This window comes from Agrilus planipennis, unplaced genomic scaffold, assembly GCF_000699045.2.
Source record: "Agrilus planipennis isolate EAB-ADULT unplaced genomic scaffold, Apla_2.0 scaffold7, whole genome shotgun sequence".
Taxonomy (NCBI): domain Eukaryota; kingdom Metazoa; phylum Arthropoda; class Insecta; order Coleoptera; family Buprestidae; genus Agrilus; species Agrilus planipennis.
Window position 1 is genome coordinate 3,528,626 of NW_020439340.1, and position 12,322 is coordinate 3,540,947.

The window sequence follows — 12,322 nt, forward strand, 5'->3', positions numbered from 1 at the left end:
TTATTTTATTTTCGGGGCGTTTTTGGAAAGAGGTGGTATTTGTTCGCTTTCAGAATGCCTCTCCCAAATCTCCAAATGGTGTCCAAACGTGCCAAACAGTTCGAGTCGGGCAAGCCGTTGCCCGAAGACGACCCCATGGCAAACGACCGCACCAGCTTCTACAAAAGTGAACTGGCACGGTTGAGCAACAAGCGCGTGGTCCCTAACGTAACAGACCGTGCTCACGAGTTCGAGTCGAGGGCTTCGTCCCTGGAACCGCGAAGGGATCCAAGCGGCAGCTCGACCAATTCGTTCGCCTCGACCAAAACCACCAGCGAAAATAGAAGGGTGCATAGGGACAGTCGGTCGTTAGAAAGCTCAGGTAGGATATCTTTTTTTTTTTGTTAGTTTTTCTTCAATTTTCTGAAATTGCGGATTGCCGGACTCCTACATTCGTATGTTTTGTAAATGTGTTTCTCAATTTTATTTAGGAAGTACGACAAGTGTTTGCAGTGACGCATCGCAAAAGCTTTCGGGCAACGTGTCAATACCCATCGGGGGTAAATATATTCATGTACCACCGCCAGCAGATTATGTTCAGAAAGGTTAGAGTTTGGACTGTTCGCGGCTTATCAAAATAACTGCAACAATTCTCGTTACTAACATTGTGGCTATTCGAAGATAATTTTGTGTTCTTTTAATAATTTTATGATGCCAAGTGTCAAATATTTCCTAACAATTTGAAAGGTCGCGTGATGATCGGCGACTGGTAATTGTTGATGTGGTTTTTCTTGCACGTTTCTTGTTAATTCCAGATGTGCCGGATGTAGAGAACAGTGTAACTCGACAACATATGCGTTCGAATTCGGCAGACTCGTGGGCCTCGGCGGTAGAGGAGCTGCCCCCCTTGAGCAAGTCCGAATCACTTACGAAACAAGCGCAAGGTGATTTTTCGTCTCTTTCTATTTTTTTTTTCGTCACGTAGTTTTTGTTGTTGACGTAATTTTTGTTTTTGTCGCTGCAAGCTGGTAGTAGATAATATATATTAGATCGATTAAATCCATGGCAAAATTATCTTTATTTTTTCTCCCGTTAAAGAGAAAGTAAGCAAAACGATACAGGAAGCCATGGAGGGTATGCCATCGTTGATACCGAAATCACCCCCGATCGACAAGTTCCTGACTCCTCAATCTCCGCCCCCTCTCATACCAGAACCGGTCGAAGATATGCACACTTCCTCCCAACCGTCTTCGCCCAAATCCCCCCCAATTCGTCCTAACCATCTGACCCTACCGTTCCCCGTTAGGCCTGCCAGAAAACACGGATCTGCTTCGACCCGATCATTATCTCCAGGTAGAAATTAATGAGTTCCGCTTTTGGGGAAATGATTTTATTTTTGCTTGATTCCGAACGAGTTTCTAGGGTCTTGGAGTGCTAAAAGGTTTAAACTAATCATTTACGAAAACATCGCTCTAACAACCGATCTGATTTTGCTTTATTCGTCACGATACTGATATGCCTATTAGGGTCCCGAAACAAAAATGATAAAGATCTGTTAATTCTATTGCAAAGAAATCGAAAATGGTAGATTGTGGTGGGATGGTTATTCATAAATAAATTTTTCCTTGGATTAATAACCAAAAATACAATCATCTAAAAAGTAAAACGAAGTAGGACACAAGGGAAATATAAATTTTCGAAATTAACAAGTCAAAATTGTTTTGGTTGAGTATTTATATATTTACGTCTTTAATACGTAATTGTCTTATGTAGTCTGAAGTCTTAAATCAATTCATGTCTTAAATAGTGATTTTTTGCAAAAAAAAAATAAAAAAATTATGACGAACTAATTACAGCTAATTATTATCGTTCCATATTAATGGACGACGTCGTCGTAAAATATACTAAGTATACATAATAATTGATGTTAAATTTGTGGAAGATACCGTAAAAACCCCGTGCATGTATAAGTACGTATAATGTACACAACAATAAACTCAAATAGGTCGACATTGATAATAAAATTGGATTTATGATTTGTCTTTTTGTTTATTTTATTAACCACAAAAAATTACTAGATGCTTGGATAAATCTATTGTTTTAGTTGCTTTCTTGCTACTAATAGGTAACAGTGATTTGTTGGTTTTGCTTGATGGCTTTGATATCATCATCATCATTAGTGTTATTATTTTATCAGTGTCACAGCAAAAACCTTTGATTTGAATCGTTGGTATTCGTAAAGTACGTATATTTTTCTATTCGATTTTTATTCTGTTGCAGCCTACTTCCCCAATTCAGATCAGCCCGTAGTTTTAAGAAGGAAAAAACACAACGATCTTAGTAAGTATAACACATCTGTCAAAATTTTTATTATTAAACCGTTTAATTCCCGGAATAATAAGTTTATCTATTTATAATTTTCTTTTGTTTCAGCTGACGAAGACAAAATTGTCAGAAGAGAGTCGTACCTGAAAGCGACCGGTAGTGGGAGGATGTACGTTGACGAGGACGAGGACAATGCATCTCCTATCTCACACAGACAGTAAGTCTTTCGTTTTTTACTTTACGTCTTAGGGGGTCGTACTCTTGGTATTGTTAATAATAGATATTTAGTTGTAGTGGAGCCTCTAAACTGATCGATTTAGAAATTACTTGATTAATTTTACTTCTTAGAATTACTTATACATATAATAGTATAATATATTTGGGGAAGTGCTTATTATTATTTTTTTTTATCTGAAAAATTGGTTCCACACCTTTACATACAAGGGAGAAAAAAAAAACAAAAGGCGTTTAGATATTCTGCACCCTGTTACTATCGTTCTTACTTTTCACTGTAGTGCCCATAGAAAGTGGCGTCCTCCCCTGTTTCCCGGGGACATTCAGCAACTTCGCAAGCTTTTCGAAGAAGCTGCTTCATCTCTTGGGTGAGCTTTGTAAAAACAGAAACAAAAACTAAAACAATCGACAATTGCTGATGTGCTGTATTTACTAACACGTTTGCAAAATGCCTGTAAACAAACAAAACAACAAAGACGTTTTTCTTTTTTCTATTTGTAAAATAACAGCTGACGTAACCAGTGCATACTAAACTTTTATTTATGCCTACAGACTGGTTTATATTATCAAATGAGCCGTAGGATGTATAAATTTAAATAAAATTACTTTGGCATAAGTGCAAAAAAATGCAAAATATTGATTTTTACAACGATGATGTTAAAAAATTTGATTTTTTTGGAATGATTTGAGTATTAGTATAAATTATTGAAATGATTTCAGATTTAGTTGTTGTAACAGTAAATTATCTAATTTCGATGTCTAATTGAAAAATCTGTCCCAGTATTTATCAGCCACCCTGTATTAGCATAGTCAATGCCATTATTAACATTTTGAAGCCTGGAAGTGCTTTTCTATTATCTCTTATTTAGGATATCTATTTGTGTGTGTTACTGGTCAAACCCGATTTCAGAATAAAATAGTTTTGCCTAGGTCAAACTAGTTTATCTTATAGGATGAACCAACCAAGCGCAATTTCAGTATAAATTAGTTTTGCCTAGACGAAACAAGTTCGTCTGCAGAGCGATAGGATAAACCTATTTTGCCTAATATAATCCCAAATTGGTTGTAACGAGTCAAGCCTAATTTCAGAATATTTTTTTTTCACATTCATAAGTCAAACTATTTCATTTTTAGAGTGATATTTCAGAATAAAATACTTTTGCCTAGGTCAAACTAGTTTATCTTATAGGCTGAACCAGTTTGGTCTGACCTGAACCCAAACTGGTTTATCTTAAAATGTAATAAGCCAAGCGCAATTTCAATATAAATTAGTTTTGCCTAAACGAAACAAGTTCGTTTGAAGAACGATTGGATGAACTAGTCTGATATTGTCTAAACCTAAACTGGTTTGTCCTGAAACATAATGAGTCAAACCCAATTTCAATATAAATTGCTTTTGCCTTGGCGAAACTAGTTCATCTGAAGAGCGATAGGACGAACCTGTTTTGCCTAATATAATCCCAAATTGGTTTGTCCTAAAATGCAAGGAGCCAAGCTCAATTTCAGCATAATTTACTTTTATTTTGGTCAAACTATTTCATATGAAAAGTGATAGGATGAACCAGTTTGGCCTAATTGCAACCCAAACTTGTTTGTCCTGAAACGTAATGGTGCCAAGCCCAATTTCAGCATTAATTATTTTTGCCTAGTTCAAACTAGTTCGTCTGAAAAGCGATAGGATGAACCAGTCTGGCCTAGCCTAAATCCAAACTGGTTTATCTTAAAATGTAATGAGCGAAATCCAATCTCCGTATAAATTACATTAACTAGGTCAAACTATTTGGACTACTGAAGAGCGGTAGGATGAACCAGTTTGGCCTGGTGTAAACTCAAACTGGTTTGTCCTGAAGTGTAGTGAACCAGGTCATATTTCAGTATAAACTACCTTTGTCCAGATCAACCTTGGAATCGTTTTTTGGCCAATAACGTGTACAAAAAGGGTAGAAAAATTTTGCACGATCTGCTTTTAGCTTACGTATCTACTAACGAAACGATAATAACTGTCTATTAATTACTATTTATGCATGTATTTTATTTTCCATTTCTTTGAATGACTGCCTTGGCCTCGTAGCAGATAATTTTTTAATATGAGCCTACTTATAAATGGAAAATATAAGTGAACGATTTTATTAGGTACTATTGTTTTGTTTATCTCCTCCAAAATAATAATTTAATAACTGCATGTACTTATTAAGGACATTTTTTGTAAGAAATGTGCTAAGTAGATGTTAATGTAACCGTTCCATTTTTCCTTTTATTGTAGAGGCAGCACGAGTGAAGGCAGCAGTGGCAACGTGTCGCTCGAGAGGGACAAATCGTCGTATCCGAGCAGCCCCTTAGACAAAGACAGGGTAATCAAAGAAGGCCCTTTGCAGTGTAAAATTGCAGAAATTGATGGCAAGGTGAGCGTTCTATTGTTTCTTTTTTGCATCGTAAATAACTATTTTTCTCTTTTGTTTTTATTGTCTCATTTTTTGTTTTGGAATATTGTTGGATATTTATTTTTGTTTTTTTGTTTTTTTAGCGTGCTGCAGATAGGTCGTGGAAGCAGGTTTGGGCTGTACTACGAGGACCTAGGTTGTACTTCTACAAGGAAAGGAACCATCAGGTAGGATTTTTTAATGTTTTATTATCTCACGCGGTTTTAACACTCCGAACAATAGAGGAAATGATGTTTTTAGACGTCATTATCAATTTTTTACAAAATCGCTGGCAGGAATTTAGAAAAAGTTTTTAGTGCATATTTTATGTTTTGTGTGGGAAGTGGAGGTATTAATTTAAATTCCAAATTAAAAATACCAAATTTTTTTCTAAATTACATTTTTATTCGTAATGGTTTACCTGACTCTCGAATTATACTATTTAGTATGTATAAGTAACATTAATATATTAAATTTTGGCGAAAACCGCATCAAAATCGATTCACAAATAAGCCAGTTACTTTTTTTAATGTTGATCAAAATTATGAATGGCGCTTAAAAATTGTAAGGTGAATGAACTTTATTACACCCTCGCTTTAAGTGGAATTCCTATGACGTACGAGTTTTATCTGACCCAGTTTCTGATTGGCTATCAAATTGGCGCGCCAGGTAAAGCCAATCAGGTACCTTGTATGGCGTTATAACAAAGGAACGGTGGCGCTAAAGTTTAGTCACCCGCGATGCCTGGTAGGGTGTACATCGTTCCTCAGGTCTTATGTCAAAATTACGTAAAAATGTATGTTTTAAATAGGTGCATTTACGCAAATAATACAATCTCTGATTAACTTATTAAATAAAAAGGACATTAGGTACATAAAATAAGTTCCATTAATGTACCTATTGATCTTTTTATTGATAATTGTTACTTTTAGAACTCGTGAGAGATTATATGTACTCCTGTTGTGTCAGGTAGGTGAAGTAGAAGTAGTAAATTTCTTTCAATTAATTAGCAATAGAAAAAGCGATAAGTCTTAAAGCTGTGACACATTTTATTGCCCATATTTCTCCTTGGAATTCGTAATCCTAAGCGTTACACACAGACACATACCTAGTGTCCTCTTTATTCGGATTCAATTTTTTTCTGCTTGCGTCTTCAAGAATTAGATCGATGTCGGCATCATTCTCAGGATAGACAGAGAAAGATCTGTGACGAGTCATCATTGTGCCCCAGTGTCTCGTAGAGAGCACCTACGCGCTATTGTTTTCGTCCCGCTTTCGTCTGTTGTCTTTTCTCGCAGCGAATAGAAAAAACAAACGAGCATACGATACATACGTCATGCTGAGAGCGCATGAATAAAATTTGAAACTAACTACGATGACAATCGCGAAAAACAATAGACGAAAGTGGACGCATTTTTTTCGTGAAAGTCTCGTCGCAATTGTAGGTAGGTACGTACACGAATAAAAAAAAAAAACAAAAAGCGAAACGACGAAACAGACAGCCACTCGACAACGATGGTTCTTTTGTTTTGATATCAAATGCAGGTGGAGAAGCATGTATGACTGTCTACCTATTGTTTTTGCCTGGAACATTCAATGTATAATAAGTCAACACTTTCACAAAACCTAAATATGAAGGATGGTGGGGAATTGTTTGTAATCGAGGCGTAATTGACAAATTTTCCATTAACGCATCAAAAATATTTCAGTCGTTTTATTAAATTTTTTACGGCATTTTTGATAGTACATACCTAGGTTGTTGCGAAAGAAAGGCGGCCGGTTGTTTATGCTGATGTAACTTATAAATTATCGATGAGATGTTATCTCGTACCTACATAGCAATAGTATGTTTTGGAAAACCTAAAAATCAAAGCGTCTTTACGCCCAATGAATGTATTACTAATACGACGTACAGTATTGAGCAATAATTATCGTATTTCGTATTTTAAAATGTACTTTGTAATTAAACGATGGTATCGAAGTATTAGAATTGACCGGTTGTTTTCGATATCATCTACTTATTAAAATTCATTTCCTATTACTCGCGCCATGTGGAAATACCGTTTCATTGCGGAATAAACAGTACAGTGTGTACAAAATAAAATTAATTAATTAATTAAATGCTTAATTGTATTATTTATTTTCTTAAAAAAATATTATCGCAAAACAACATAAAATAAAAANTAATCTAAAATATATAAATATTTACGCTAACCTCTAACGCATAAATTATCTTAGAATTAGAAATTTAAAAAATTATTTTTGGCAATGATTTAATTTATTCTTTATGTCATCTGATAACAACCGATGAACGAGACAAGTAAAAAGCGTAATGGCCGACCATGACAACAATGCGACAACAATTAAAAAAGAATGATGGCCGACTATGACGACAACTAAAAAAGCATGATGGCCGACTGTGACAACAATTAAAAAAGCATGATGGCCGACTGCGGCAACAATACTATAACAATTAGAAAAGAATGATGGCTGACAGTAGGGTTTGCGCCTAATAAGTTTTCTGTTTTGATATATATGTACACATGTCGTTGATTGTTAAATGTCACATTTTTCACTGAATCGACAAATAGAGCACCTATCAGTGAGTTTAATTGGTGTTCGTATTTCGTTTGCATGTCATAAAAACTTCGTGTAACTAAATGAAGGTTATAATTAGATGCACGATGCACGCAAACATTCAAAGGTCTGTAAAAAGTGTGTTACCTCACCGGAACGGTTTCAAAACTTCCTCACGAAACTGCTTATTACATTATTATCAAGTACCAGATATGTGATACATATTATCATTTCGTTAATTTATATGTATACTTATGTGGTTGGCATTACTATTTCGTTGTTTTCGAAACAATAGAACGATTAATTATGAAATATCCACTTACTACGGAACACACTGTAAGTAATACAAACCTTTTAAATTAGAAAAGTAAATTAGAAATTTTATTATAACTAAAAATCAACAGGTATTCAAATCTGATGTAGTTATAAAAACATTATCCCATATCTTTATTTGGCATTAATGCATTATCCTCTTTTTTATTTATTTAATTTATCCGTTATGTCATGTGATAACAATCGATGAACGTAGAAAAGTATAATGGCCGACTACGGCAACAATACGATAATTAGAAAAGCATGATGGCCGACTGCGGTAACAATGCGACAACAATTAAAAATGAATGATGACCGACAGTAGGGTTTGCATCGAATAAATTTTCTGTTTTGAGAGTATCACTAAATAGTATATATCTTTCTAATCTGTTTAATTATAATTAAATAATTAGCCAGACTAAGAAACCATATATTTCGTACAAAAACTACTTCATTCTTTATAGGAAACTTGAAAAGTTCCTTCTGTAAAAATAGAAACTGGCAAAAACAACACAAAAAACAAAAACTAATGCCCTGTGCTGACTCAGATTGGATTATTAAATTCACTTATTTTTCAATGTACGAAATTAACATTCCACGACTTAAAGAAAAATTTCAAACAGAAGGTAGACGACGTTAAACTCTTTCCTGAACTTCATAATTCAATTTAGATTTTTAAAATATTTTCGTAGAAATTTTTTTTCCTGTGTTTTATTGCACACATTTAGACACATATTATTTGTATCTAATAAATTTCTGTCAAGGATTTCCTGTCTTGTGGCAAATGTTATAAATCGTTCTTCATTTCCTACGAGATAAATTTGAAATCGTTTTACAATGCGAAAATTGGCGTAGGCAATTACTAATTCGAAATATGCAATAATATAAGCGGTTCTGTTGCTCCACAAACTGTCGTCGTTTATTTCGTTTTATCACGTGTGATAAGCAATTACGACGATATGAATGAGAAAGAGGGAAATGATATGTAAATTCAGACGGTGCAGGTGCGTTGTTTTTTTTCATATGGGAAGGGTACGCAATGGTATGGATAGGTACAGTACATAAACGTGTATTTCAGTACTCACAAGTCTGAACATCCGGTAGGTATCATTTGACCAGGTGGAAATCTAGATACATATATGAATAAGAACAAGAAGAAAATCTTGGTTAGGTGAATATGTACATAGAACATTACACGTCAAACCGTGTAATGGTCGTGTAGTAATTTCAATTTTTGAATTAAGTTTCGTCATCTTTTTGCACGTAGGTATGAGCAAACTGCACCTGCTTTTTTCTATTAACCAGTCAGCAAATAGAAATTTGTATTAGAGTAGCTCCGTTATGTTTATTAATTGTAGTCTAACATGTATGCGATTGCGATGTTTCTAAGTATTAGTGCAATTCGTTCGGCAAATTTCGCGACTCGCTTGTGCAATTGTGTCGTGCATTGGCGAGTGTTACGACCACGCCTCGTCGATTTACCATGTCCGCGCGCATTAAAAATCGCCTTATTAACCCGTAATTGCTCATTAAATAAATAACATCGTAATTAATTCAAAAAGCCGAGGCCTGTAAATTACCTGTATGTATTATTTATATACTCCCCTTCAAGTTCCACACAGCTTACACGTATGTACCTAACTGGTTGATTGATGTGCGTTCTGTACTTGAATGAATGAATGGACCGGTGGACATAATCTTTGGAACAGGTACAGCTAGTTCGAAATCTGATGGGCCTTCGTATACGTAAGAGGGAGGCCCTATTACATTCATATTGTAAATTATGAAAACAATAACTCGGAAAATACTACAAATGACGCGGTAAACGCCATCTGTAGTACGATGCTACATTTTAGGATTACGTATGCTCCAACAAGGTCCATTTAAATATATGGATATCTACTTGCTGAAACGAATCCCGGCGTAGCTAACCCAACGTGATAGGCACGTTACCATAATCGAATAAAATAATTCGAAGTGGTCTGTATTCTGTCGAAACTGCCAGACGCGGATCTTTTTGGATCTCATCAGTGCGTCTGTTGGAGCATACGGAATCCTAAAATGTAGCATAGCACTACAGATGGCGTTTACCGTGCCATTTGTAGTATTTTCTAAAACGCGCTGTTAAGACAGAAGGTAAAGGGTGGTCTGTGTTCTGTCGGAGCTGTCTGCGACGCGCTGATGAGATCCAAAAAGATCGAAATCGCGATCCGCGTTTGGCAGTTTCTGCAGAATACAGACCACTTCGAATTATTTTATTAATAACTCGTCTGTTAACTGTATGTCATGGGATTCTAAACTGCCTCTACTTTCAAAAAGGAAAAGAAAGGCATTCGTAAATGTAAACTTTAGTTGATAACTAAATCATTATTAACCTTGTTTCCGGTTTTTTTTTGTGAGGGGTTGTCAAATTGGGTAGTTGGGTGGAACATGCTTAAAGAAAATTGAAAAATTTTGACGAAAGATACTAATAAAATTTGATATAGTTTTGTTCGTGTCGGTAAAAAAGTTGACACTATTGATAGTTGTCAATCATTTTTCACCGTATGCTAGATATTAATAAATTTTTACAGAAACAAATAAAATAAATAACATTCAAAAATTTTATTTTTTCCTCTGTCTGTGACATTGAATAAAAGATTTATGGGTTAGTAAACTAAACAACCTGTCGGTGCCCTTGTTTAAGGTGAAGCGTGTTTTCCTTAAAATATGTTTTTTCTCAGTTTATCTACATACATAATGTACTTTGTTCGTTAGCTGGCCTGGCCGTTATATCGAAAAGCCTTGATTTGATTTGATTGTTGATTACTCAATTTTCGAAACATTTGATCTTGTCTCCCGCCCACCAGCAGATGTGTCCATCGTTGTGGACAATGAATTTATTTTATAAATAGACAATACTTAAGTATATGTACATGTGCTAACGAATTTTAAACAGAAAGGAGCTCCAAAAGTTTCCAAATTCACTTCCACGCACGTAAATCAACGTAACGGAGACATCAACGGTCACAATTTCTACAAAAGGGCTAGAATGCTAAGAACCGTTCAAAATGTTATCTAAAAATCAAATTTTCGGCTCTTGTGATCATTACTAAGTATAGGACTTGGTATTGGACTAATTGGTCTGGTGCCACATATATCAAAAAGAAAACAAAAGGGAGTTATCATTTTTCGAAAGTATTTTTTTTTAATCTGACTCCAGAATATCTGTAACATATTAAAATTTCTAGATATCCTAATCTGAAATCCGAACAAACTAAATTAGCAACATTCGGATTTTCGACTTAAAATATTCCAAAATCTCAACATGTTGGGACAATTATCAGGCCAGATTCTATTTCATTGACATATTCATACGTCGGAAATTACTACTATTTTGGTTGTCTAGATCTTTAATTTCTAAAAGGCAAAAATTTGTATTTTTTGAATTTTGAAATTGACAAATGTAGAAATCTTGACATGGTGAGACCATTAATTAGAATAATTTTTTTTCGAGCCCAACGTAAACCAGAAACAGTCTTTCTCAATCCAACTCTTTAAAAATGCCAAATAGAACTAATAACTAGAATAATAGACGTGACCAATGAATAGGGGATGTTATTACATTAATTTAAGACAAGCATTAAATATTTTAGTTAATGTTTTATTTGCAACAATTTTACGTGTTTTTGAACTCCGTCACTGCATGTTATTATATTTTTAGTAAAAGTAGTAAGTGAATTAGGAAATCGCTGAAGTTTTGATTAATGTGTATTCCTGATTAACGACGAGAAGTCCATGCGAACTGAAATTATTTACGACTCTCTTGATTACTTTTACTATTTTTAACCGTGAGAAAAAACCGTTTACGCGATATTTTCTAATTAAACTTCCAGTTACATCTCCTTTTCTATTAAAAAAAATCTATTTATGTAAATTGAAAATTTTCAGGCACGTACTTTTATAACGATATAAGTTTATAATCTTCTAAATCAGCTGAATCGATTTCAGTTGACATGAATAGAAAATAGTTAGGAGTTTGTAAAAATTGTACTTGTAATAAACAATATTAGAAACAATTGCTACTTAAGTTTCACGCGAGTAATCTAGTACGAGGGTGAATCAAAAAGTTTACACGCATTAATTTCGCGGTGATGCCGAATTCCCTCCCGCAGGTAGTTCTGGTTAAAATATAGAAAGTCGAATTCCCTCCCGGGTACTAACCGAGTAGAAGGGTAGTCCATAAAATTATTAGTGTTATTGTGGTGTCTATAATATATGAATAATATTAAGATTAATATGTGATGTGAGGCTGTATTATTTAAACAAGGCAATTATATAATTTATAAATATTATAAATATATAATTAGGAGGGAATTCGATATATTGAAAATTTTAACCCTAATTAAAAACAGGTATATGGGAAGGAACTAGGCATTATCCCAATTTCGCACGGAATAAGTTGTTTTCTACAAGGAGTTTCTACAAATGCGAAA

General features: G+C 34.4%; 1 protein-coding gene across 2 annotated transcripts in view; it reads left to right on the forward strand.

Moving 5' to 3' along the window:
• The window catches only part of LOC108737669 (rho GTPase-activating protein 21), a 73,544-nt gene that overhangs the window by 38,769 nt on the left and 22,453 nt on the right, over positions 1-12,322 (forward strand). For both annotated transcript variants that reach the window (XM_018470693.2, XM_025978723.1), the window contains exons 7-15: positions 54-361; positions 471-584; positions 795-923; positions 1,078-1,332; positions 2,260-2,319; positions 2,413-2,521; positions 2,820-2,906; positions 4,802-4,940; positions 5,063-5,146. In XM_018470693.2, coding sequence (XP_018326195.1) covers positions 54-361; positions 471-584; positions 795-923; positions 1,078-1,332; positions 2,260-2,319; positions 2,413-2,521; positions 2,820-2,906; positions 4,802-4,940; positions 5,063-5,146 — 1,285 coding nt within the window. The remainder of the gene's footprint in view (positions 1-53; positions 362-470; positions 585-794; positions 924-1,077; positions 1,333-2,259; positions 2,320-2,412; positions 2,522-2,819; positions 2,907-4,801; positions 4,941-5,062; positions 5,147-12,322) is intronic.